Source organism: Phytophthora sojae (assembly GCF_000149755.1).
Source record: "Phytophthora sojae unplaced genomic scaffold PHYSOscaffold_8, whole genome shotgun sequence".
Lineage (NCBI taxonomy): Eukaryota > Oomycota > Peronosporomycetes > Peronosporales > Peronosporaceae > Phytophthora > Phytophthora sojae.
In genome coordinates, this window is record NW_009258122.1 from 2,955,646 (window position 1) to 2,981,902 (window position 26,257).

A 26,257-nucleotide genomic window follows, 5' to 3' on the forward strand; every position below is an offset into this window, starting at 1 on the left:
ATTGGTAAGTCAGCCTCAAAAACTGAAGCGTACTTTAAAAAGCCTAGCTACAAGCGGTTGCTAAACAGAAGCGAAGTCAACTGATCAACAAGTTGGCAGTCAACACTACGCATTACACTACAGCAGTGCAAGTCGCGGACGCCTTCAGCAGCATGCTCACATCAGCGTAGCTCAGGCCGACGCTCGTCACCGTGTTCGCGGCAGGCTTGCCCTTACCGAACCAAAGGAAATCGGGGTGGTCCTCGTCCGAGTCGTACACCCACTCACCACCAATGATCTCACCGGCGGAGTCCAGTTCAAGCAGGTAGGTGTAGTACTTGCCCGTCGTGAACTGGTTGATCGCGCCCGAGGCCACGAGTCCACCGTCCGTGTACGTCTCAATGATCCACGAAAGGCGGGACTTGACGTACACGATCTTCTTGGCCGCTGCGTTCCACGGGTACTTCTGGAGACCGTAAAAGGTCTGGGCGGCCTTCTTAGGCGACATGGACGTCTGCTCGTACACTTTGAAACCGCGCACGGGCTGGTTCCACACCTCAGCGCCGGCCGTGACATCTACCACAAACGTCGAGTTCAGCTTGCCGAGCATGTTGGCCGCAGCGATGTGGAAGTAGGCCGGGTTGAGGTCGCGGAAGGCGTTGTTCGAGTGGCGGCCGTACTCGTCCGTCGAGTCGGTACCGCCGTTGAACCGCGCACCAGTGAACACAGTCTGCACGCGAGCACCGTCGTAAACTAGGGAGATAAGGCCCTTGATGTCCACGGGCTGGAAAGTCACACCGTTGTACGTCACAGGGCAGTCGGGTTCATCCTCGAGGATGGCAGCCGGGGCCCAGGCGTGACAGATGCCGAACCACATAGGAATGCAGTAGCCGGAAGAAGCACCGGTACGGATGGCGCAGCCGCTGCCGTTGGCGAGGGCCGTGCAGTCACTGTCGGCCGTGCACTTCTTGCGGCCGCTCTGCGAGTCAACACCGTTCTTCTTGGACACGGCGTCCATGAACGTCTTGACGTCCTTGCCGAACGCAGTCGCGTACTTCTCCGAAGCACTCGGCTGGCCCTCGCTCCAAACGACGTTAGTGCTGTCCTGGTACGTGGGCCAGTACGGGCCAGCCCACGGCGACGGCGTGTGCACACCCACGGTGGGCAGCTTGGACAGCTTCGTCTCCATCTTGGTGCCAAAGAAGGCCTCGAGCTTGGCGATGTCCTGGTTGGCGTTGGCCTCAAGCTGGCGCTTGGTCTGCAGCTTGCGCTCGGTCTGGGTGTCTTCCCATCCGGTGGCGCAGTCCTTGTGGTCGATGCCGGTCTTGTTGGTGGGGGCAATCACCGGGGTCGACAGGGCCGGCTTGCCGACGTACTCATCCTGGTCGGCGTCCACGGCGGGAACCTCCACCGAGAACTCCTTCGTGCCGACCTTGTCGCACACGGGCTCGGCCGGGGCCGTAGTCAGGTTGGCCAGCAGGTCCGGGAACTCCGAAGGCTCGGGCAGGATGGTGGTGATGTTGGGCAGCGTCGGGTCCACCTCGACCTTGACGAGACAGTCCTGGTCAGCCACTTCAGCGCCGTACGCAGGGAACTTGTCCGTGAGCTCGTCGGTGGTGTCCGACACCGTGAACGGAGTGTAGTACAGCGAAGTAGCGGTCGTCTGCTGCATCTGCAGCGCCACGGCGGCCACGACGGCGGAGATGAGGTACGTGCTGGGCGAGTAGACCATGGTGGACTGGGGCGGGGTTAGCGGAGACGGAGGTCAACCGAAGGTAATCTTCTCGCGGACGAGCAGATTGGAGAATGAGTTGTGCTGGTTTCCTTGACCTCCCACGTGCATGCCCGCTGCGACTGACGACCCAGCTTCGGGCCCAGTGATGCCGCGGACATCTGGAACTGCTCCACCTGCGTACGCACACCGTTATTGGGAAGTAAGTATGTGAGCACTGCTGAACGTATTTTTACACGGTTTCCACGTAGCATACGATGGTGAAACGAACTCAGTTTATGATTTGCAACGGCGGCCACGAACTCGCGGCCTCCACCGCGCCTTCCAGTCGACTCGGACAGGCTGAGTAACAGGACATGGCTGGCGTGCCATTGATCCCAATGCAAATTTTCATCATTACGCGTCGTTACTGAGGCACGAAGAGTGCGGTAGCTACTGTACTTGCACGCAACTCTGATTCAAATTTATTAAAGGTAAAATCTGGGATTAAAATCCGCGTAACATGTGTCCCGTTCGAACAGCAATTCTTGATGTGTGGCCTCTCTCTACCTAAAACGACCATACCCAAAAACCTCCGACCCTCCGACTTTCTCCGACTCGTACACAAAACATGCGGATAGGAGTGGGGTCACCTTTAACTATCACCCAGCTACGCGCTACGCGCGAACCTAAAACCCCTAAAGGCTCGCACGCGTCGCCTCCGCTTGCTAGGTAGAGCACTGCTGGGTCCTGGGTTTGCAGCCGCGTGCTACGCACACGGACTGTCAAACCGCAGGCGGGGGCTCGCTCCGTGCCATCCATCCCAAGGCTCCGACGAATGAGCAAACGGGACGACTAATCTATCTTGGACTGTGTATGCATAACACTTTGGGAAGGGGTAGGGTAATACTGTTATGCTCCGACCGCGCTTGACTGGGGATTTGTATACCTATCATCTTAAGTGCGGTCGGAGATTTGATGATATTCTACCATAAAAAATTCGCGTCTCCATTTGCGTTCCATTCTTTACTTGGGCGAGCACATGTCCGGAGAATAAATCTCAGTACAGCGAGGGTTACTGACAGTAACTTACTGTTATGCGTTTTGGTATGGAGCTTTAAGCACAATTTGTGTTCGAAAGTGTGAACTACAGACTCTAATTAATTTTAAAGAAATCTTCTGGATACCCATTTCAGTGCTGCAGTACAAATTCTACATATCCCGTCTAGGTACTGTAGGCATACAGTTATGCTCTTTGTGCGCCTTGAAAAGATCCAAGGCGGTACTTGAATCCTTGAAATATTGATGCTGCCACGAAAGTAGCAAAGTCATTCTTCCAGAGGGAGTGGAAAGCTCGAGCATCTACAGTGCAGGCCCAGCAAAATCATCTCACCTGTCTGGTTGCTTTACGGTGTGGAGGTGTTTCCTGTTCGTTCGTCGGATCTGCTTGTGCGTTTTGGCTGCGGTTTTTTTTTTTTTACTCTGGCCTTATACACTTGTTCCACCACATCAGTGCCTTGTATTATAGAGATAAAAAAACGTGGAGATTTCGTTATTAATCCGTCGGCAACGCTTATCTCGACGTTTATTAGTGCATGCGTCATCAGCCTACAACAATACAGGCTTCAAGCCTCTATTATTTTTTGAAAACCTGACACGGCTGTGTCCTATATTTAGTCCGGACTGGTACAATTTTTATATATGACAGGACTATTCGCTGAAAATATTCATACTCACTACGTTGAAATCCACTACATATTAGCTTCGGTATCACACTTGGCGTGGTCCAGTCATCCAGATCACAATCACTGTTCCTAACCAGCATGCCGGTAGTTCCTGTCTATTGCTAAGCTTGCCTACTAATACGTTTTCGATCCCTCAAGTGATGGTCGCGTGCGTGACATGTGATCTCCAAAGAAGGTATTTTTCTCTTGCGTAGTGAAGTATCGGCTCCGACTAATAGGGTCGATCAATAACAATGAATATTCGAACCCGTCTCTTTTTCTTTCGTTATCATGCTGCAAGGCAAGTTGGTTTCAAACATATTTACTAGGTGCAGTAAAATCTTACTTCTCCGGTCCGCTAAAGAATTAACAGTTCTCTAATCAGACTATAAATTGCGTTCTACTGCTCCAACAGAGCTGTAGCTGCCCTTAAATTTAAGCTCTGGATCTGGTGTATCACGTAGTATTTTTGATAAATCCGTTTTCCCGCCCTTTCAGGTAGTTATCGGGCCGTTTAAACAATCAGTTTCCACAGGTGTGAGGTTTAAATTCGCTGCGCCATCAAAAATGATCAGATTAGAACTTGGAAATACACATGAGAAAGCGGAAAGAGAGTTTATTCCTGTCATATAATGTCGTAAACAGTTGAATATTCCAAGGTAAGAAAAACAGCCAATCGTGTTTGAGGATTTTTACATACAAATCACTGATGTTAGAGTTTTGTCCAATGAAGTGTGGTACATAGAGGTACTTTGACTAATCATACATCGAAATGATTTGAGGTTTTTATGAAAAAACCTAACTGTTAATTCTTTTCCGGACCGGAGAAGTAGTCGTTAGGTTGCCTAAGTGACTGCAATAATGTACCTCACCAACAACTTAACTTAGGTGCAGTAAAAGCTTTTGTGTTATCAAGGTTGATTGAGACCCTAGCAGACACCTTTGCAGTGATACGTAACTCAAATACACGATCTGACCCTCCTCTAGGGACTTGCTTGGACTGCCACGTTCGATGACGATGACGTGCAAGCTATGCTGTGTGGTGGTGATACTACAGAATGTAGGATATCATTCATCGTAGTAAACTCGCATTAGTGTCACTCAGTGGAACTCTTCCAAAACTAACACAAACGCTGTCACAAATCGCAAATTTATGTGCCAAATATGTCCTCGTTTGCGTCGTGTTTGCTACAACCGATGATACCGACCAAAACCATCACATTTGAGTGCTAAATACATGGCTACACTCACTTATCGTCAGTAACAAACAATGCGTAAGGTGATCAACTTGGGTGGTAGTAAACACTCAGCCTCTTCCGCTGGCTCTGCTGTCCACGGCTTGGGAGCGCTGTTGGCAGGTGGAAGTGAGCTCGGCGAGGAAGATTGAAGACTGATGTATTTGTTTGCTATAAGGCCACTTGGCCATGTTCACTATGTAGTTCTTGCTGCTGTTCGGTCAGTCCTACCTGTTCTCCTGCTGCAACGTCTCGTTCTCCGCAATCTCCGCCTGGATGCCCACCACTTCATGCACGCACACTCCCAAGATCACTGGCGAGTTCCGACAAGCGCTGACGCAGAGCTTGAGAGCGCGGCCGTGAACGCTCAGCATGAGTGGTGATTGGGAATTGAACCAAAATAATGGTACGCTTCATTTGCGCTCGACGCAAATTGTGGAGACGTCAAATTCGTCTCCACAAATTACGACGGATTTGCTACGAGAAATACGCCATGTTTATGACCGTAGCAAATATCGAGTTTGTGTGGGTTTTGGTAGAGCTCCAGTGCCGTGATAGCTTTGCTAAAACAAAGTTGAAGCGATAAAACGTTAGATCAATTAATTTGACACGACTTCTATTAGCATGAGGGGCGTCTAAGAAAAGAAGCAGACTTGCAGCGTCACTGCACGTTCACACACGATGCGGTGGGGAGGGGGAGTATTTACATCGCAGCGTCGCCTGCGGACACTTCAGCCTCGGACGACGACGAGCCGGTCGGTCCAGACGAATCCGAGCCCGATTCAGGAGCGCATGCAACCGACTTCTCCCGCAGCATGCTCACGTCGGCGTAGCTCAGACCAATGCTGGTCACAGCGGTGGCAGCGGGCTTGCCCTTCGGCAGCCACAGGAAATCGGGGTGGTCGTCGTCCGAGTTGTAGACCCACTCGCCGCCGATGATCTGGCCAGCGTCGTCAAGCTCCAGCAGGTAGTGGTAGTACTTGCCTGTGGTGAACTGGTTGACCTCGCCCGAGCGCACAAGCCCGCCGTCGGTGTACGTCTCGACGATCCACGAAAGACGCATCTTGACATACACGAGGCTCTTGGCAGCAGCGTTCCAAGGGTACGACTCGAGGCCGTAGAAGGTCTTAGCACCCTCCTCGAGCGACATGGCGGTCTGCTCAAACACCTTGAAACCACGCACGGGCTGGTTCCACACCTCAGCGTTGGCCGACACATCCACAACGAAGGTCGAGTTGAGCTTACCAAGCAGGTTGGTCGCGGCGATGTGGAAGTACGCGGGGTTCAGGTCACGGAAGGCCGCGTTCGAGTGACGGCCGTACTCGTCCGTAGTGTCAGTGCCACCGTTGAAACGCGCACCCGTGAACACGGTGCCGACACTGGCACCATCCCACACACTCGTGATCAGGGCCTTGATGTCCAGGGGCTGGAAAGTCACACCGTTGTGCTTCACGGGGCAGTTCGGTTCGGGCTCCAGGATGGCGGCCGGGGCCCAGGCGTGGCAAATACCGAACCAAGTCGGGATGCAGTAGCCCGAAGTCTTGCCGTCACGAATAGCACAGGCCTCGCCCGAGGCGATCTTGCAGTCGCGGTCCTCAGTGCACTGCTTGCGCTTGCTCTGCGAGTCAACGCCGTTTTTCTTCGACACGGCGTCCATGAAGGTCTTCACGTCCTTACCGAAGGCCTTGGCGTACTTCTCGGCAGGACTCGGCTGGTTCTCCTCCCAGACAACGTTGATGCTGTCCTGGTACGTGGGCCAGTAGGGAGCGGGCCAGGGCGACGGCGTGTGCACGCCCACGATCGGGAGGTCCTTAAGGGTCATCACCATCTTTTTGCCGAAAAAGGCCTCAAGCTTGGCGATGTCCCTGTTGGTGTTGGCCTCGAGGTGACGCTTAGTCTGCAGCTTTTCGTCGAGAGCGTGGCCAGCGACGGCAGTGTCACGCAGCTTGCGGGCGGCGGGGGTGGTCTCCTCCCAGCCGGTGGCGCAGTCCTTGGGGTGCTGCTTGATGCCCGTTTTCTCCTGCGCCGCTCCAGTTGCCGGCATGTGCGAATCAATGTAGCCATCCTGGTTGGCGTCAGCGGGCGGAGCGTCCTCGGACATCACAACCGTGCCCACCTTGGTGAACACCGGCTCGGTCGGGGCCGTGCTCGTGTTGCCCAGCAGGTCCGGGAAGGTCACGGGCACAGTCGAGATGGTGGTAATGTCCGGCAGCGTTGGGTCCACCTGCACCGTGACGGCGCAGTCCTGGTCGGCCACATCAGCGCCGAAAGCAGGGAACTTGTCGGTGATCTCGTCGATCGTGTCGGACGACGTGTAAGGGTCGTAGTAGATCGATGTGGCAGCCGTGTGCTGCATCTGCAGCGCCACGACGGCGACGGCGGCGGAGACAAGGTAGGTGCTGGGCGAGTAGACCATGGTTTACGTCTAGGTTGTCGTCAATAGTTGAGCTAGAGCTGGAGCAACGAAGAATACAATGTAATCTTCTCAAGGGAGAGAATTCGACAATGACCTGCTCTGCAGTTTGTGCAGCTCAATTCGCATGCCTGCCATGAACCGTCGAGTCAGCTCTACATATGGAACCGGCGATAAGTATCCTGGTGTCTTTGGATCGTATAGATGTACAGCCGCTATCGGATAGGTTGCACGTGTTCTTGTTTATTAAAATGTATCAAAACGCATCTCTCGGGCTGGCTTGTCAAGAACTTTGCAAGATCTGCGCACAGATGGCTAGGACGCGTGGTGGGCCAACGGAGCTTGGAGTCCAAGTCCAAGTAGGACAGGCAGCGACAACAGGGGTCAGGTTTCTGGCTTACGGTACGCTGTACGTTGGCTTTTACACACCATGTAATACGTTGCATTTGTAGTTGCGGCGAGCAAATGTAATATTTAAAAAAATACAAATACATGTTTAATTTGGGAAGGGTTGTCCACGATGTTATCAAGATTACTTATTGCTGGAATCAATGGCCTCTTCGAGACGCAGTGGTACTGGTACTGTACATGGTACCCGACGTCGGAAAAATGGGCCTCGGTGTCCGCTAAACCCGTCTATCTCCGAAGTTGCAGCACATGCCCGCTCCAACCCGACGATCGTCCAGGGCCTTCAAGCACGCTGGGAGCCAGCGCCAAGCCCCGAATACAGCTTGCTGGGTGTATGAAGGACAAAGATTCGTATTGAGAGCTGGGTGCGGTGCGGTGGGTGCGCGCGCACAAGTGATGTCTGAGTTGCTTCAAAAGCCGAGGATCGTTGTGTGTCTTTCCGAAGCTTGCTCCGCGGATTCAATTTATTAAAATTATTGGATAGCCCCGTTAATCTGATAGGATGCGTTCTGTAGCCGCATCATTCGGTCGCGGCTCATTGAGTCCTCCTTCATCTCTACAATGCCCTGCAGGGCATGTCCGACCGGGCTGCAACGAGGTAAGTAAATGCAGTTGCATTTACCTGAACGGCAACCCAACGCTGTGAGCCAGTCCTCACTGCGGAGGTACAGCACCGCTTACGGCGACAACATCGGCCTCCGTGATTGCCGGTTTTTCGTTTTGCTGTCTGACAGAAGAGCTGACCCAAAGGCTGCCCTACGCTTGACAAGAAAAACGTCGCGAACGTTGATCGTCGATCTGCCTTGTGATCTTCGTACACACGCAAGTCTGGACCTCCTCACGGACGCCGTGACACGAAGGCATGAAGTTCAGCGGTCCCTCGCGGCGTAACGAAGTGCTTGCCAATCGTTTGTAGCCGGTCAGTATGCAGACGTCTATCAGTCACAACAAAAAGTAAGTATCCAATACCGAGTAGCGTGGAGATGCTTCTCGCTAAAGCTTTCTTTATGTGTCGAGAAGGCATTCTGCATCGAGAACAACGTCGGATTTTGATAACTCCAGTCGGAGGCCTTTACATCGCGTGTGCGCTCGAGAAAAAGGAGAAGGAGGAGGAGCTGCACGCGCTTGAACTTACGGCGGACAAAAATTCAAGGCCGACACCGAAAACATCAAGCCTTCGCCGGCTGGGATGCAGAGAGCCTGCAAAACGAAGATCATGGAGCTCATGGAGCGCGACGATCGGACGTTACCAATGACAGCGAGCCCTCTCTGCGCCGGACGAAAGGATCCTCGGGCATATTAACTTTTAAGCTTACGGCGAGAGACGTGTTATGCTGGAGTGTCGTGCGGACAGAAGACGAAGAGCAGTAGCCTCGCATCACTCACTGCATTCGCGTGGGGGGCCAACCTAGCCTTTCCGGAGACCAACGCTGTCGCGTGTGTGCACTCTACTGTAGCACCAAGCTCGTGCTTGCCTTTGCTACACATCGCACGTTGCGCGAACTCCCCTGGGGCCACCAAGGTGGCAGGCCATCCGGCTGCCCGATCACCGCCATTCCCCAATTTTCTCGGCGTCGAGAAGATTACACAGCCCTTCCTCCCGTGCCAGGGATTGACGCGCTATCCCCTCCGGATCTCTGGATCGACTCGCCTGTGCAAGGATGGTCTACTCGCCCAGCACCTATCTTGTCTCCGCTGCTGTCGCCGTCGTGGCGCTGCAGATGCAGCAGGCTGCCGCCACGTCGCTCTACTACGACCCGTTCACGTCGGCCGACACGGTTGACAAGATCAGCAGCAAGTTCCCGGCTCGCGGTGCCGATGTGGCCGACCAGGACTGCGCCATCACGGTGCAGGTGGACCCGACGCTGCCGGACATCAACACCATCTCGCCGGTGCCGGTGGAGTTCCCGGATCTGCTGGCCAACCTGACCACGGCCCCGGCCGAGCCCATTTCTTCGAAAGTGGGCACGGTTGTGCTGTCGGAGCAGTCCCCGGCCTCCACCGCCGACCAGGATGCCTACGTCGGTAAGACCACGCCGTCGACGCCAGTGACGACGCCTGCCACCAAGGTGGGCATCGATTCGCCGTTGGCGGGTGCCGGCAAGAAGGAGCCCAAGGACTGCGCCACTGGCTGGGAGGAAAGCACTCCCGCCCGCAAGCTGCGCGACAGCGCTGTCTCCGGCCGCGAGGTCGAAAACAAGCGTCGTCTTGAGGCCACCCCCAACAAGGACATCACCAAGCTCGAGGCCTACTTCGGCACCAAAATGGAGATGAACCTGGCCAAGCTGCCTACCGTCGGCGTGCACACGCCTTCGCCGTGGGCCGGCCCGTACTGGCCCACGTACCAGGACAGCATCAACATTGTCTGGAGCGAGAACCAGCCCAGTCCGGCTGAAAAGTACGCGACGGCCTTCGGTCTGGACCCGACGGAGTTCATGGACAAGGTGTCCAAGGACAACGGTGTCGACTCGCAGAGCAAGCGCAAGCAGTGCTCATCGGACAGTGACTGTTCGACCCTCACCGACGGCAGCGCCTGCGCCATTCGTGCTGGCAAGAGCTCGGGCTACTGCATCCCGACTTGGTTCGGAATCTGCCACGCCTGGGCTCCGGCCGCCATCCTCGAGGAGGAGCCGATCTGCCCGGTGACGCACAACGGCGTGACGTTCCAGCCGCTGGACATCAAGGCCCTCATCTCGGACGTGTACGACGGCGCCAATGTCGGCACCGTGTTCACGGGCACCCGCTTCAACGGCGGCACCGACTCGACCGACGAGTACGGCCGTCACTCGAGCGCGGCCTACCGCGACCTGAACCCGGCCTACTTCCACATCGCCGCGGCCAACATTCTTGGCAAGCTCAACACCACTTTCGTCGCGGACGTGACGGCCGACTCCCAGGTGTGGAACCAGCCCGTGCGTGGTTTCAAGGTGTACGAGCAGACCGCCATGTCGCTCGAGGAGGCTGCCCAGACCTTCTATGGGCTTGAGGAGTACCCGTGGAACGCCGCTGCCAAGAGCATTGTGTACGTCAAGACGCGTCTGTCCTGGATCGTCGAGACGTACACTGACGGTGGCCTGGTGTCCTCGGGACAAATTGACAAGTTCACCACCGGCCAGTACTACTACTACCTGCTGGAGATGGATGACGATGGAAACATAATCGGCGGCGAGTGGGTCTACGGCTCGGACGACGACCACCCCGATTTCCTCTGGTTCGGCAAGGGCAAGCCCGCTGCGGATACCGTGACCAGCATTGGTCTGAGCTACGCCGACGTGAGCATGCTTCTGGAGAAGTCAGTGGCGTGCTCTGCTTCGGACTCTGCTTCGGGCTCGGCTGGCACTTCCGCTTCGGCGTCTGCCTCGACTGCTGCCTCTACGTCGGGATCCGCGACGAGCTCTGCTTCCGCCTCGACGGGATCGGCTACGGAGGTGCCGATTACCAGCTCGACTGCTTCTAGCACGGGCAGCGCCGCCACGGAGACCCCCGCCACCGAGGATCCCGCTACGGAGACCCCGGCTGCTACCACCACGAGCAGTGGCCCGTCGACGACGGCGCCGGTCGCTACCCCGGCCGCTCCTGCGTCGACCACCGCCGCCCCCGCCTCGACCACCGCTGCTCCTTCGAACAACCAGGGTGGAAACCACGGCAACCAGGGTGGAAACCACGGCGGCAAGGGTGGATACCAGCACCAACAGGACGATGACAACCAGCAGCAGCAACAGCAGCAGCAGCAACAACAACAACAACAAGAGGAGCAGCAGCACGAGCACCCGAACCAGAGATGGTACCAGTCGTTCTTCCACTGGTGGTAAGCCGTGCCAGCCTTTCGTGCCGGCGAGCTCGTCAATCAACGGAGCACGAACTCAAAAAGAAAAGTGAGAGAGAATCACGTGCACGCATGTTGGTACGATAAAGCGACTGAGCTCACAGCTCTGTTTCACCGTCAATCAAAGCCGCAGCTACATGCACACTACAGTGTTCACCTCCCTAGCTAAAATGCTTAAGTAAGAATTCGCGAGCGACACCTACGTCCGTGGTTGTTCAAGCCCTTTGAATAATTGCATCCTTGCCTCTATAGCTCAGTCTGAATGATCACTACAGCAGTCTCAACTGACCGACCAAGCCCTGGAAATGACGGCATAACTTCCGCATAACTCGATCGGTTTGAACTGTACAGTATCCACAGATCAATGTGGTTGATTACCCGGCGGCGCCTCTACGCTCCGGGCCAGAGGTTAACATCGATTGATGCAACCAAGCACGTTTTGATCTGCATCAAGACTCTCCCTGAGTCAGTGAGTCCCTGGTGGGTTATGCCGAGTTCTCGACAACATTGTGTTAGCAGCACCGGCAGCCACCACCAAAAGCCAGCGTCATGTTGACCAGCTGCAGCTCGACCCGCCGTGATTCAGCATGGTGATCGCTTCAAGACCGGATTGCGCGGCATTGCGCCTCCGCGCTCTCTTCCGAGTGAACACCGAGGCATGCAGCCGCTGGAGCCCAAAGGATCGGTCGTCTAATGCAAGCAAGCACCTTCATTAAGATCAACTGCGCCCAGCAGAGCAACACACACATAGTGTTCGCGAGCTCTCTAATACCGTAGAGCACAATAGCGACAAGATCGGACCACAATGCAACGATAGGAAAATCCACCGACCTCCCGACTAAGTTCATCACTCAAAAGCCAAGTGCAGGCGCTGACTCCATTAACTTTAACGGGAACCGGCTAGTTCAACGCCCGTCAAAGATAACGGTCGCCTTTACCTACGTGTCCTTCGGACAGCTCACAGCACACCTTACTTCAAAAGCTAAAACGAGAGCCAAAAGTCGCACAAAATGGGCTCCCTCATGGTAAGTACGAGATCAAGGAGCCCTGGTTCGGGCTCCCCATTGGCTCCCCCTCCCCAAATTTAGCTTCAAATCTGTGACGGGCTCTTCATAGTAATATCTGATTAGTCAATTTTACATAGACTTAAGAGCCCAGGAGCCCGGCTCTCCCCAGGGCTCGTAGAAGGTGTGGCTCACAGAGCTGCTCCAGGGCCACCCAAGTCTTTCCACCGCTGTCACGCCACACTTCCCGATGCCGACAGCATCCTTGATCGGCGGTGACAAAGACCTCCCTCGTCGTGGCGTGGCCGCTGCGGCTCGCCATGATACACGCACCCCGCGTTCCAGGCGCCTTCGATGCCTTCCACGCGCGCCACCACCTCATTAAACAGGCCGCGCGCCATGACCGAGAGCTGACGCGAGTCGGAATGGAGCGGCAAAGGCGAGCCGCACAGCTGTGTGGCTTGGTGCTCCGGCCTCCTGGTGTGCACATTATCCCATGTGGCGGCAGCTGGCGGGGGGCGTCCAACGGCGCAACGCCCGACTCTATCGCCGCGCTTGACCGACTGCCGAGACTGGCCGGTCTCACGCGCAGGATCAGAGCTGCTCTGGCGGGCACCCTACGTTCCGCGCGGCTCGCAGGGATGGAGGCCAGAGGCATTCCCCAATTTTCTCGCCGGCGAGGAAATTACTCCGCCGAACTTCTGTCGCTCCAGGTCGAGGAGTCGTTCAGCTAGCTTCTTCTTTCTTGCTCTGCTTCGGACCGGCACCATGGTGTACACGCCGCGCAGCTACCTCATCCCGGCGGCCGTGGCCCTCGTGGCGCTGCAGATGCAGCAGGCCTCGGGCACCTCGCTCTTCTACGACCCGTTCACGTCGGCCGACACCACGGACGAGATCAGCAGCAAGTTCCCGGCCCGCGGCGCCGAGGTGTCCGACAAGGACTGCGCCATCACGGTCGAGGTGGACCCGACGCTGCCCGACATCGCCACCATCTCGACGGTGACGGTCACGTACACGGACCTGCTGGCCAACACGAGCACGGCCCCCACCGAGTCTGTCTCCACCAAGGTAGGCACCGTCATCTACTCGGTGGACACGCCGGCCAGTAGCGCCAACCAGGACGCGTACACGACGACGACCACTACGTCCACTTCAACCTCGACGTCCACCAAGACCGGCACGACTGTCTCGCAAACGTCCACCACCTCATCTGCTGGTGGCACCAAGACGTCCACCAAGACCGGCACGACTGTCTCGCAAACGTCCACTTCGACGTCCACCACGACGTCTACCACGACCAAGTCGGGCAAGGAATCGGCCACCAATGCCCCGGCCACTACGGCTCCGGCCACGACGTCGAGTAGTGTCGGCGGGTCCTCGGAAGAGGACACCCCCGCCTCAAGTAGCGCTGGTGGCTCGGCGTACGAAGAGACTGCGTCGAGCAGCGTTGGTGGCTCGTCGTACGAAGAGACCTCCACTACGGTATCGCCGTCTAAGACTTGGGTCACCTCCGCTCCGGAAACGACCTCCAGCGGCGTCGATGCCTCTTCGGATGAAGACACGACGGCCACCGTCTCCCCGTCCAAGACCGGCATCACTACGGCCACTGTTTCGCCGTCCAAGACTGGTGTCACCACGGCCCCGACCGCAACGGAGACCAGCGTGGCTGGATCTTCGTACGAAGAGCCCTCCACCACCACTGCCACGGCCACTGTTTCCCCGTCCAAGACCGGCGTGATCACTGCCACGGCTTCGCCCACCAAGTCCGGCGTGACCTCTGCGCCGGCCACCACATCCACGGACGTCGAAGGCACCTCGGCGTCGACGCCCAAGGACTGCGCCACGGGCTGGGAGGACCAGAGCAGCCGCAAGCTGCGCCACTCGCCCATGTCCGGCCGCAGACTGCAGGAGAAGCTGGAGAAGAAGCGCCGACTCGAGGCCACCGGCAACAAGGACATCGCCAAGCTCGAGGCCTACTTCGGCACGTCCATGGAGGTGAACCTGGCCAGCCTGCCCACTGTGGGCGTGCACACGCCTTCCTCCTGGCCGGGCCCGTACTGGCCCACGTACCAGGACAGCATCAACGTGATCTGGAGCCCCGGTGAGCCAAGTGCCGCCGAGAAGTACGCGACGGCCTTCGGTCTGGACGTGACGGACTTCATGGACAAGGTGTCCAAGGACAACGGCATCGACTCGATGAGCAGCCACACGGTCTGCTCCTTGGATAGCGACTGCTCCTCGCTCACGGACGGCAGCTCGTGCGCCATCCGCACCGGCAAGAGCTCGGGCTACTGCATCCCGACCTGGTACGGCATCTGCCACGCCTGGACGCCTGCTTCCATGCTTGAGGAGGAGCCGCGCTGCGCGGTGACGTACAACGGCGTGACGTTCCAGCCGCTGGACATCAAGGCTCTGCTGTCGGACGTGTACGACGGCGCCACCGTCTCAACGGTGTTCACCGGCACGCGTTACAACGGCGGCACCGACTCGACCGACGAGTACGGCCGTCATTCGAGCGACTCGTACCGCGACCTGAACCCCGCCTACTTCCACATCGCGGCTACCAATCTGCTGGGCAAGCTCAACGCCACGTTCATCGCCGATGTCACCGCCGGCTCGGAGGTGTGGAACCAGCCCGTGCGTGGTTTCAAGGTGTACGAGCAGACCAACATGACGCTGGAGGAGGCCGCGAGCACCTTCTACGGACTGGAGGAGTACCCGTGGAACTCGGCCGCCAAGAGCATCGTGTACGTCAAGACGCGTCTGTCGTGGATCTTCGAGACCTACACGGACGGCGCGCTCGTGTCGACCGGCAAGGTGGACTCGTACACGACCGGCGCCTACTACTACTACATCCTGGAGATGGATGACGACGGAAACATCATCGGCGGTGAGTGGGTCTACGACTCGGACGACGACCACCCGGACTTCATCTGGTTCCCCAAGGCCAAGCCCGCCGCGGACACCGTGACTAGCATCGGTCTGAGCTACGCCGACGTGAGCCTGCTGCTGCAGAAGTCGGTGGCTTGCGAGGGCTCGTCCTCCGGCTCGACGGCTGCCGGCTCGGCTGAATCTTCCACTTTGGCCTCCAACGTGGCCTCGAGCTCGGGCTCGACTGCGTTCTCGAGCCAGCCCGGCTCGGCCTCAGCTGCGTCCACGGCCGCTTCCACCGCTGGCAGCAACAATGCCGCTACGGTGGCGCCTGTGACGGAGGCCCCCGCTGCTACTGAGGCCCCTGTCGCCACGGAGGCCACCACCACCAACACGTGGGCTACTACTGCGCCAGCCGCGACCATGGCTACTCCTTCGACCAACCAGTGGACGCACAACAGCCAGGGCAGCGGCAACAATCAGGGCTCGTGGCTGTCCTTCTTCCACTGGTGGTAGGCTAAGCTAAGTTTTGTGTAAGCCAGGAGATTGTGCGTGAACTGCGGGAGTGAGAGCGAATCACTCCTGCTCGAGGGATGATAGACGACTAGAGCGGCCTGGCGGCTTGGGTGTCAATCAATTATTTGTTTTTCTAGCTGATACACTCCGCGTTGTTTGTTCCGTTGGTAAGAGGAGAGAAGACGGCATCCACTTTGAAGACGCTATCAGGGCGGCTTCGTCCTCTGCATCAACAGTTTGGTTGTGTGTCGAGTCATTCGAGCTGGTGCTAGTGGCGCTGAGTTTCCGAGGAATCGACGCTCGTCGGTTGTCCTCAAGCTGTTGATGCAGATCTGTCCACGCTGATTTGGCCTGGGGAACTTTACCGTCTTCTTCGTGTTGGTTTGAGGCCTTTGTCTGTGCTTGGACTCTGGTCTGGAAGCCCAGAAGAATCTCGTGACGCCGCACGTTCCGCTGGAAGAGGGCTTCGAGCTGCTCACCGTCGAGGCTGGCGTCCAGCTCATCGTCACTGTCGCTGGCATCGTTGGTCCCCACAGACTCAAGCCGCCACTTGCCAAATTGCTTAGAGGGCGAAGACGAGCTCAAAGCCGGCGGCAACTGAGAGTATCGGTGGCTACTTGCCGCTGTCCTGCGCGCGTGAGTCGTTGGTGACGGGGCCAACTGCTGGCTTCGGTTGCCGCGGACCGGAGAAGACTGAATGACAAACCCTTGTGACTCGTCTTCACTGTCGAATTCGTCCAGTGCGGGGTTTCTAGCTTGATCGGACGCTGATGACGCACTGGCAGCTACCGATAGCTTAACGCTATGTTTCTTGGTTGCTGACTTGCGAAGACTGCTTCGAGCTACCTCTGCAACTCGAGAGTCTTCGACTTTGATTGACTCACTTTGTTGATCCAGAGAATTGCCGTAATCTCCGCCGTGATTCCGGCTTGCCACCACATCATCCTTCCCAGTTTTACCAGCTCCAGTCACGCGGCCGTCAAAGTACACGAGCTCGCTTTCACCTCGCAATGACTTCAAACTATCGCCAATTGGGTGAACTCCAGTCTGCGAGGTTAGAAGCTTTTTCACGGGAGATCGTCGATGCTGCTGTTGTCTTTGGGTATTCGTCGACGGCGCGTTATTATCGACTTTTTCAGGCAGCGGCGTGAGTCGCTGTTGCAGTTTGTCGGATGCAGGTTGAAGTGAGTTTCTCACATCTGGATAACGATTAGGCGAGTGTTCGGGCCCTCGTTCTTGCTGCTGCTCACGCTTCAGTGATTCCAGTTCCTGCCGGTGAAGTTGCTCGCGGTATTTGAGCTCGCCCCGCAGTTCATTCCGAAGTTTTTCCAAGTCCATGAGTGTGGGCAAATTCCCGTTTACAGCACGAACAGGAGAGAGCTGCTGCTGTTGCTGCTGAATTTGCGCCTGCGCTTGACGAAGCTGATCTACGAGTTGCTTCTGTCTTATCAGCTCTTCTCGCATGTCGTCGTACTGCCGACGCAGCTCCAAGGGGTCCATCGACCGGCCAACAGGCTGGGACTCTTGCGGGTAAATCGGGTTGAAGCCCTGGTGGCCTCCTCGGACAGGTGACGCGTTCTGATTGGAGTGGCCGTAGTGGCCGTTTGGCATCATTAAGCCACGCTGAGGCGATGGCTGCGGCGGCGGGTCCTCAAACAAATGTGCCCGAGAGTTGGTGAACGGGTTCTTCCTCAATCTGCTGGGCGATGGAGCGTTAGTATAATGATCAGGCTGTTGTAGCGGAGGCTGGGGATGAATTGGCAGTTGGTGGAAAGATTGAGCGTGCTGCGGAGGCTGATGGTGTGGAGGCTGAGCTTGGTTAGCTTGGGCATGTAACTTTTGCTGCTGCTGGAGTTTGGCTTGTTGGTTGGCCGCCGCGACGGCCGCGGCCGCTAGCTCCGCTTTCTCTTGTTCAAGTGCGGCCTTGCGTCGTTTCTCCTCTTGAAGTCGCTCTTGTTCAGCACGTTGTCGGCGTTGGTCCTCCTCGAACCGCTTCATTTCGCGTCGATCTTCCTCTTCCTGCCGTCGTTTGGCCTCCAGCTTCTGTTGCCGCTTCTCCTCAATTTGCCGTTCTAGCGCTAGCTGCATCTCCTGCTGTTGTTGAAGCTTTCGTCGAAGTCGTTCTGCTTCCTCCGAGTCACCTCGGCCGCCATCATGGATGTCAGTTCGCTGGCGACGCCCACCGTTGTGAACATTTAAATTACCTGGTGGCTCAGGCTGGGCATATTCTCGCTGGGAGCTCTGCTGAAGTGAAGAAAACCCTCCGTTTGATGGCGGAATTGGCTCGGCCAGGTCTTGGCCCGGCCAAAACTGACTGCTTCTAGCTTGGGTCATTGCATTCGACTGCGGATTTGGCTCGGGCCAACGTGTCTGAACGTGCGGCCCGGGCACAAAACCCGGCATTCCTGAGTGGGAAGCTGGTTGTTGTTGAGGCCAAGGTTCTTGTTGCATTGGTTGGTGGGGATTCGCGTTCCCCAGAATCCCAAAGTCGCCTGGAACGCTTTGATTCCCGACATTAGGTTGATTTGCAGGATGGAAATTTGTCTGACCCCCGTAAGGTGCTCGAGCTTGTGGAGGGTAGAGCTCTGGACCACCAGGTAGGCGATGATGGAGCTGCTGCTGCGATTGCTGTTGCTGTCCGTGTGCGAAGCTTGTTCGGGAGCTTTGGTGGTTGTTGCGGCCCAATCCGTCGAGCATTCCTCCTCTATTGGAAGGCTTGAAGCTGTCCTTGCGAGGCTGCCCGAAGCCTTGCTGTGGATGAGGGGGATTGTGGAAGCTGCCGTACCGTCTCCCATACTGCTGATCCATCTCTCGCTCTCGACGTTTCTGCTGCTCGCGTTGAGCTACTTGCTGGGCCAAGGCTTGCGAGTACTCTTGCTGTCGGCGTCGCTGCTCCTCCCGCAACTGGGAGATCGCTCCATATTGCTGCGAGGTCGTCGCGTACGGATAGTTAGTCTGGTATTGCATGGATTGCAATGGTTTGCAGACAGCGAGACCTGTACGAAGGCGTCTTGCGTTGGAGGAGCACTAAACTCAGCAACGTCATTGTCAGGTCCCCCACCTATTCTTGTACTTCTCAAGCTCATGAAAACGCTCGAACTGGTTTTAGTGCTTCATCACATTGAGAAAGAAAAGAGCACATTCCCACGCATACCAAAACGAAAGAAGTACCGAAGCAAAGCAAAGCAATTAGGTAAACCAGCGCGCTCGAGTTTGGCAAACGTCATCGATCGGCTTTCAATACCCGACACCCATGACCCCGTCGTGAGCAAGGCTAAGCATGGCTCAGATGCGGTCGGCCGTTCAAAACTTGCTTCCTTTCGATCCGAGTGGCCCCCTTGAGGTACGAGTGCTCATCAATGATCAACCGACTCAGCTCAAGAGCTGCGGGATTCGGATTTTCAATGTTTTTGGCCGCACCTCAAGCGAAGTTAATGAACATCGTCGTGTCCAACGTCAAATTGTATGTCCGGACATTGCGCTGTTCGAATTGAGCATCTGCTACTGTACCTGGATTGACTCAGTGTATGCCGCTGGTGTTCTTGAGTCGTATTGCCACATCGATTTCGACTGCTGTTTGCCAAAGTTTCCCTGAGGCGGGGCGCTCGGCGCTTAGGAATTGCTGCTCAATATCTTCAGACGGTGGCGACTACGACGACCGATTCTTACTTCCTACGGCTCGTGATGTTCCTGATAACTACGAACCATTCGAGTTTTTGCAGCGTTGGTGACACTTGCATACCGGTAGCACTTCACTATGCACGCGCTTTCGGTACTGCGAGCTGCTGTGATCGCGAGTGCTTTGTTCACCGTGACTTCCGCGGAGGCGGCTGGCATCTTTGACAAGGTCAAGAGCCTTTTCCACCGCCACAACGGCTCGGAGTCGACTGCAGGCAGTGCAGTGGACGACAGCACATGCGTGTACGACTGGGCGTCGCTAAGCTGCAAGCCCGAGGATTCATGCGCCATCCAGTACCATTTCGGCGACGTGACTCCTTCCGAGGCCTGTCGAGTTAGTAGCACGAGCGACACGACCAAGATGCCGCAGCAGTTCCACTTGGCGTTCGCTGGTAAGAAAGCGGGTTCTGGTATGACGATCTCATGGACGACGTTTGATCTGGAGGAAGACCCGGCAGTGTGGATCGGCAGCTCTGAAGACGAGCTAACCCCAGTGAAAGACGCGACTTTCGAAACCAAGTCGTACTACAAGGACAAGAGCTACTCACTTTACAGCTACCACGCCATCGTCACGGGACTCAAGCCGAACACCGAGTACTTCTACAAGGTTGGCAGTGCCTCGACGAAGAAGTTCCAGAGTGCGGTGAGCTCCTTCAAGACGGCGCGCAAAAGCGGCGACGACAGTCCGTTCACGATCGCAGTGTACGGAGATATGGGCGCGGACGCCAACGCTGTGGAAACCAACAAGTACGTGAACGGTCTTGTCGATAAGGTGGACTTCGTCTATCACCTCGGAGACGTGTCGTACGCGGACGACGCGTTCCTCTCAGCCAAGACGGCGTTCGGATTCTACTACGAGCAGGTGTACAACAAGTTCATGAACTCCATGACCAACATCATGCGGCGGATGGCCTACATGGTGCTCGTGGGGAACCACGAAGCGGAATGCCACTCCCCGACGTGTCTATTATCCAAGAGCAAGAAGGACCAACTGGGCAACTACTCGGCGTTCAACTCACGCTTCAGGATGCCGTCGGCCGAGAGCGGGGGCATGCTCAATATGTGGTACTCGTACGAGTACGGCACGGTCCACTTCACGTCGCTGTCGTCTGAGACGGACTACCCGAACGCCCCCAGCAACGTGTACTTCACGAAACGTGTGTATGGGAACTTCGGTGATCAACTGGCGTGGCTAGAAGAGGATCTGAAGGCTGCAGACTCCAACCGCGACCAAGTTCCGTGGATTATTGTTGGCATCCACCAACCGATGTACACGATCCGTTCGTGTGATGCGGATGGTACGCCGAACAACGACTACGAGGCTCGGAATGTGCAGGAAGCGTTTGAGGAGCTGTTCATCAAGTACAAGGTGGATCTGGTGCTGCAAGGCCACGTGCACGCGTATGAACGAATCTATCCGACGGCAAACGGCAGCGCCGTTATAGATGGGGTTTCCGAAGATGTCTCGACCAATACGAATCCACAGGCGCGAGTGTACGTGATTTCCGGCTCAGCAGGAGGCCCTGAGGGTCTGTACAAGTACAAACACCCGGAGTCGCCCAAGTGGCGAGCTGTGATGGATAATAAGCACTACGCCATCACATTACTCTCTGTAACGTCGTCGAACCTCACCCTGACGACAGTTGAGAGCGCTACCGGCGCGGAGATCGACAAGTTTTCGATTCTAAAAGATGATCATGGCTCTGCCTTTCAAGAGAAGAGGTGAAAATCGAAGGTATCTGCGGCTAATGCTCGGTTGCTAAGTGCAAAACTTCTAGAGCAGTACAAGGCAGCAGGGAAAAGATAATGCACTGGACAGATATAGTATCGCCCGGACTGCTTACAGTACTTCAAAACATTGGTTGGTTTTCTTTCTCAAGCATCGATCGCTTGTTGAAGATGAAATACTCGATTGAATCTACCGAATCTTACGAGCGAGCAGTGATCGCCAAGCAGCATAATACCGCGGTAATCCGCCCGTAATCGTGTCCACTGGTATTTTCCAGCTCTCTCACTGCAGTCCTTCCTCTCTGGTTTCGGGGAATGCAGACTTGCCAAAGGAGCGACTACAGTCGAGCTGTATCAGCAAGAGGTTCCAGTGAGGGCCAAAGTATCACGTTGAGTCGAGACCAAAACAAGATATCCCGGCGTGACACGCTCTGATTCAAAGGCTAAAGTTGGTCATTACTAGCTGCTCGAGCGCGCTATAGTTTTACTTCAGTACAGCGGATGGTGACTGCCTCTGAACTTGCAGCCTCACTGTGAGCCGGGAAGGTTTGGTACACGAGAAACGGAATCAATCTCGAGATGGTGTCTACCCGACCTGCTGTACCACCGCCCTGTGATCATTGCTGGGGATGATGTCAGTTGCGGTTTTGAGCGCTGAGCAACACTCGGGTGACGGCAAATACACTGACCGAGAAAGCATGAAGACAAGGGCCCTACTCGTCGCAATCGCCTCGTGTTCCGTAGCCTCGGCGGAGTCGACCGGTTTCGTCGACAGCGTCAAGAAATTATTCGGTGATGACAGCAGCTCGGAGGCTGCGGGAAGTACAACTCAGGCGGGATCACGCAGCGCCACGTTTCAAGATCTTACTGTGGACGACAACGCGTGCGTCTACAAGTGATCTTCGCTAAGCTGCGAGCCTGCGGAGTCGTGCTCCCTGCACTACGAGTTCGGCGACATGACGCCTTCCCAGGCGTGTCGAGTGAGCGACTCGAGCGACTCGGCTCGAAAGCCGCAGCAACTGCACCTGGCTTTCGCCGGCGAAGAAGCTGGTACGGCTATGGCCATTTCGTGGACAACTTTTGTGCTGGAGAATGATCCCGCAGTGTGGCTCGGTACAAGCGAGGCCAAGCTGAAGGTGGCCAATGCTGAGATCGAGATCAAATCGTACTACAAGGACGACGACTACGAGCTGTACAGCTACCACGCAGTCGTGAACGGGCTGAAGGCGAGTACAGAGTACTTCTACAAGGTCGGCAGCGCTCCGACCGGCAAGTTCCAAAGCTTGGTGAGTTCGTTTAAGACAGCGCGAGCTGCTGGCGACCCGATTCCGTTTACCATCGCTGCGTATGACGACATGGGAGCAGAAGCCAATTCCGTCGCCACCAACAAGTACGTGAACAGCCTCGTGGACGAAGTGGATTTCGTCTACCACCTCGGGGACATTTCCTACGCGGACAACGCCTTCCTCACAGCCGAGAAAGTGTTTGGATTTTACTACGAGCAGGTGTACAACAAGTTCATGAACTCCATGACCAACATCATGCGGCGGATGGCCTACATGGTGCTCGTGGGGAACCACGAAGCGGAATGCCACTCCCCGACGTGTCTATTATCCAAGAGCAAGAAGGACCAACTGGGCAACTACTCGGCGTTCAACTCACGCTTCAGGATGCCGTCGGCCGAGAGCGGGGGCATGCTCAATATGTGGTACTCGTACGAGTACGGCACGGTCCACTTCACGTCGCTGTCGTCTGAGACGGACTACCCGAACGCCCCCAGCAACGTGTACTTCACGAAACGTGTGTATGGGAACTTCGGTGATCAACTGGCGTGGCTAGAAGAGGATCTGAAGGCTGCAGACTCCAACCGCGACCAAGTTCCGTGGATTATTGTTGGCATCCACCAACCGATGTACACGATCCGTTCGTGTGATGCGGATGGTACGCCGAACAACGACTACGAGGCTCGGAATGTGCAGGAAGCGTTTGAGGAGCTGTTCATCAAGTACAAGGTGGATCTGGTGCTGCAAGGCCACGTGCACGCGTATGAACGAATCTATCCGACGGCAAACGGCAGCGCCGTTATAGATGGGGTTTCCGAAGATGTCTCGACCAATACGAATCCACAGGCGCGAGTGTACGTGATTTCGGGCAGGCCCAGAGAACCACTACAAGTATAAGAACCCGCCGTCGCCGGAATGGCTCGTGCTGATGGACGACGAGCACTTCGGCATCACCAAGCTGCTTGTCACGCCGACGAATCTTACGCTTACGATGATTGAGAGTGCGACAGGCACGGTGTACGACGAGTTCTCGATCGTGAAAGAGGCAGGCGCTAGTCACAGCGGATAGACTCGGTTTGATAGACGGTCGCTATATCCTAGCGAGCAAACTGCAAATGCGTTTCGTATACTGCTAATACTGCGCTGTAGTAGGTAAATACAAGGAGCACGCGTGAAGATCAACACACTCTGAATCAATTTGTCGCTCAAGGAATGGACACCTAATGTTAAAGACTCGGTGCAGTGGTTCGCCAGGCAACCCCGTTTTATTCTTTACACTTCATTCGCAACGATGAGTCGTTTTATGGTAGCTTCAACGGCCTCTGATCGCATCAACTGAGACCTTCTTCAATGTTGCTGAGTGACTTTTGCATTTTTAGTCCAGCTTGTCCACACACATAGGTCAGCAGCATCGTTCACTGGCACATCCTTGCTGTTGGCAGGAGCAGCAGCAGCAACGCCAACAGCGACCCCTCCTGCGCCGCAGTCCTGCCTAGTGTCAGAAAAAATCGGAGCACAAGGCAACGATGAAGACAAGCGAGGATCGGTCGGTCGATTACGACCGATTTTCCCTCTGACGGACCGTCGGCGATTCATATATCTTCACGCACAAACACAAACACAAACACACGCACACACGCAAGATTCTCCCAAAGTAAAAGTATCGATTTGACACATTAGCTTACCAGGAAACACGCCGACAAGCTCTTCCTTGAGTTCCCAGCCCTGTTCATTCTCGTTGTCGGGAAACTTACCTCGACACGGCATTTGGTGACCAATTTGTGTCCGATAGGTTCGCTGTCGATCCAGACGGAGCGATTCCTCTTGCTGTGCCCACAGCTGGGCGTGCAAAGGTAAAGCGCGAATGGTAAAGACTCGATCCGAAACCACAATTCGTTGACGGGCCGACGACAATTTTCGGCTCTCCCGTCGAAACGCACACCATCCTGTTGGTCTCTTTCATGTCCAATCACGGCAACCTCGTTGGACTCGACCGCCAAGCCGAGGAATGCAAAAGTTGGGATGGGACCTTTGCAGCGCTACACATGTAATCAATTGCCGGCTCGCGACCTACCACGCGAAGGTCCCACACACAACACTCAAGCTTTTGCAAGCTACTTGTGGTAGACAACAGCCTCCTAAACCGGCGTACAGTCCTGCTGATTCAGTCGACCTAATGCGGCTTCACACGGCCTATAAGTTTGCGCTGGTCGCGAGCGCCATGTGCGTCGCCACGTCGGCCAAGTCGGCCGGCTTCAAGGCTTTGATTAAGAACTTCTTCAGCGACGACGACGCCACGGGGTCCACGGACTCTGCCCAGCAGGCCAAACAGACCAACACGGACGACCGAACTTGTGTGTACGAGTGGTCCTCGCTGAGCTGCATGCCCGAGGAAAAGTGCTCGCTGCAGTACCAGTTCGGCGACGTGACGCCGTCCCAGGCGTGCCGAGTGTCGAACACGGGCGACCACACCCTCGTACCGCAGCAGTTCCACTTGGCCTTTGCCGGAGAGGAGGCCGGCACCGGCATGGCCATCTCCTGGACCACGTTCGCACTGGAGAAGTCTCCTGCCGTCTGGATCGGCACCAGCAAGGCCAAGGTCACCCTGGTCAAGGACGCCAAGATCGAGACCAAGACGTACTACAAGGACGAAGACTACGAGCTGTACAACTACCACGCGGTTGTCAGCGGCCTCGAGCCCAACACCGAGTATTTCTACAAGGTCGGCGGCTCCGCGAAGACGATGCACCAGAGCGAGGTGAGCTCGTTCAAGACGGCCCGCGCCAGCGGCGACGAGAGTCCGTTCGTTGTGGCCGTGTACGGCGACATGGGCACCGAGGCCAACTCCGTGGCGGCCAACAAGTACGTGAACGACCTGGTGGGCAAGGTCGACTTTATCTACCACTTGGGCGACATTTCGTACGCCGACAACGACTTTCTGACGGCTAAGACCGCGTTCGGCTTTTTCTACGAGGAGATCTTCAACAAGTTCATGAACTCGCTGACCAACGTCATGCGGCACATGGCCTACATGGTGGTGGTGGGCAACCACGAGGCCGAGTGCCACTCGCCCACGTGTCTGCTGTCCGATAGCAAGAAGGACCAGCTCGGCAACTACACGGCCTTCAACGCGCGCTTCCGTATGCCGTCGCCCGAGAGCGGTGGAACTCTCAATATGTGGTACTCGTACGAGTACGGGTCGGTGCACTTCACGACCATCTCGTCCGAGACGGACTTCCCCAACGCGCCCAGCAACGCGTACTACACTAAGCGCACGTACGGCAACTTCGGCAATCAGCTCGCGTGGCTCGAGGCCGACCTCAAGGCTGCCCACGCCAACCGTGCGAACGTGCCCTGGATCGTTGTCGGCATGCACCGACCCCTGTACACTCTCCGCTCTTGCGACGCCAACGGTGTGCCGAACGACGAGTACGAGTCGCTCAAGGTGCAGAAGGCGTTCGAGAAGCTCTTCATCAAGTACAAGGTGGATCTGGTGTACCAGGGCCACGTGCACGCCTACGAGCGACACTACCCGACGGCCAACAGCAAGGCGATCATGCACGGCGTGTCCAAGGATGGCAAGACGTACACGAACCCGAAGGCGCCTGTCCACGTTATCGCGGGCATTGCCGGCAACTCGGAGGGTCTGTACCAGTTCAAGAACCCGCCGTCGCCCAAGTGGCTCGCTATCATGGACAACAAGCACTACGGCATCACGACGCTCTCGGTCACGCCGACCAACCTCACCATCACGATGATTGAGGCTTCCACCGGCACGGTGCACGACGAGTTCTCGATCATCAAGAAAGCTGCCACTGGATCGCCGAAGCAAGCTACCACTCAATCTCAGACTCAAAAGGTGTGAGCAAGTCGAGTACATG

At 56.2% G+C, this 26,257-nt stretch overlaps 7 protein-coding genes across 7 annotated transcripts; 4 read left to right on the top strand and 3 right to left on the bottom strand.

Annotated features, from left to right (window-relative positions):
• Nucleotides 1-112: 112 nt before the first annotated feature.
• Nucleotides 113-1,771, bottom strand: PHYSODRAFT_563970 (hypothetical protein; the record flags this gene model as incomplete). The annotated part of the gene is made up of 1 exon (XM_009535708.1): nucleotides 113-1,771. The coding sequence occupies exon 1, from the start codon at nucleotides 1,709-1,711 to the stop codon at nucleotides 113-115; it is 1,599 nt and encodes a 532-aa protein (XP_009534003.1). The 5' UTR covers nucleotides 1,712-1,771.
• A 3,581-nt stretch (nucleotides 1,772-5,352) lies between these two features.
• Nucleotides 5,353-7,139, bottom strand: PHYSODRAFT_347674 (hypothetical protein; the record flags this gene model as incomplete). The annotated part of the gene is made up of 1 exon (XM_009535709.1): nucleotides 5,353-7,139. The coding sequence occupies exon 1, from the start codon at nucleotides 7,063-7,065 to the stop codon at nucleotides 5,353-5,355; it is 1,713 nt and encodes a 570-aa protein (XP_009534004.1). The 5' UTR covers nucleotides 7,066-7,139.
• A 1,916-nt stretch (nucleotides 7,140-9,055) lies between these two features.
• PHYSODRAFT_355347 (hypothetical protein) lies at nucleotides 9,056-11,491 on the top strand. The gene has a single exon (XM_009535710.1). The coding sequence runs from the start codon at nucleotides 9,132-9,134 to the stop codon at nucleotides 11,280-11,282; it is 2,151 nt and encodes a 716-aa protein (XP_009534005.1). The 5' UTR covers nucleotides 9,056-9,131; the 3' UTR covers nucleotides 11,283-11,491.
• Nucleotides 11,492-14,187: 2,696 nt separating this feature from the next.
• PHYSODRAFT_261536 (hypothetical protein) lies at nucleotides 14,188-15,687 on the top strand (the record flags this gene model as incomplete). The annotated part of the gene is made up of 1 exon (XM_009535711.1): nucleotides 14,188-15,687. One exon carries the CDS (start codon nucleotides 14,188-14,190, stop codon nucleotides 15,685-15,687), a length of 1,500 nt encoding a protein of 499 aa, XP_009534006.1.
• Nucleotides 15,688-15,820: 133 nt separating this feature from the next.
• Nucleotides 15,821-18,654, bottom strand: PHYSODRAFT_337986 (hypothetical protein; the record flags this gene model as incomplete). The annotated part of the gene is made up of 5 exons (XM_009535712.1): nucleotides 15,821-15,911; nucleotides 15,986-17,383; nucleotides 17,525-17,856; nucleotides 18,237-18,438; nucleotides 18,473-18,654. The coding sequence occupies 5 exons, from the start codon at nucleotides 18,652-18,654 to the stop codon at nucleotides 15,821-15,823; spliced, it is 2,205 nt and encodes a 734-aa protein (XP_009534007.1).
• Nucleotides 18,655-19,444: 790 nt separating this feature from the next.
• PHYSODRAFT_519791 (hypothetical protein) lies at nucleotides 19,445-23,445 on the top strand (the record flags this gene model as incomplete). The annotated part of the gene is made up of 2 exons (XM_009535713.1): nucleotides 19,445-20,894; nucleotides 23,255-23,445. The coding sequence occupies 2 exons, from the start codon at nucleotides 19,445-19,447 to the stop codon at nucleotides 23,443-23,445; spliced, it is 1,641 nt and encodes a 546-aa protein (XP_009534008.1).
• A 1,107-nt stretch (nucleotides 23,446-24,552) lies between these two features.
• PHYSODRAFT_518621 (hypothetical protein) lies at nucleotides 24,553-26,241 on the top strand (the record flags this gene model as incomplete). Its single annotated transcript, XM_009535714.1, has 1 exon — nucleotides 24,553-26,241. The coding sequence occupies one exon, from the start codon at nucleotides 24,553-24,555 to the stop codon at nucleotides 26,239-26,241; it is 1,689 nt and encodes a 562-aa protein (XP_009534009.1).
• Nucleotides 26,242-26,257: the final 16 nt, after the last annotated feature.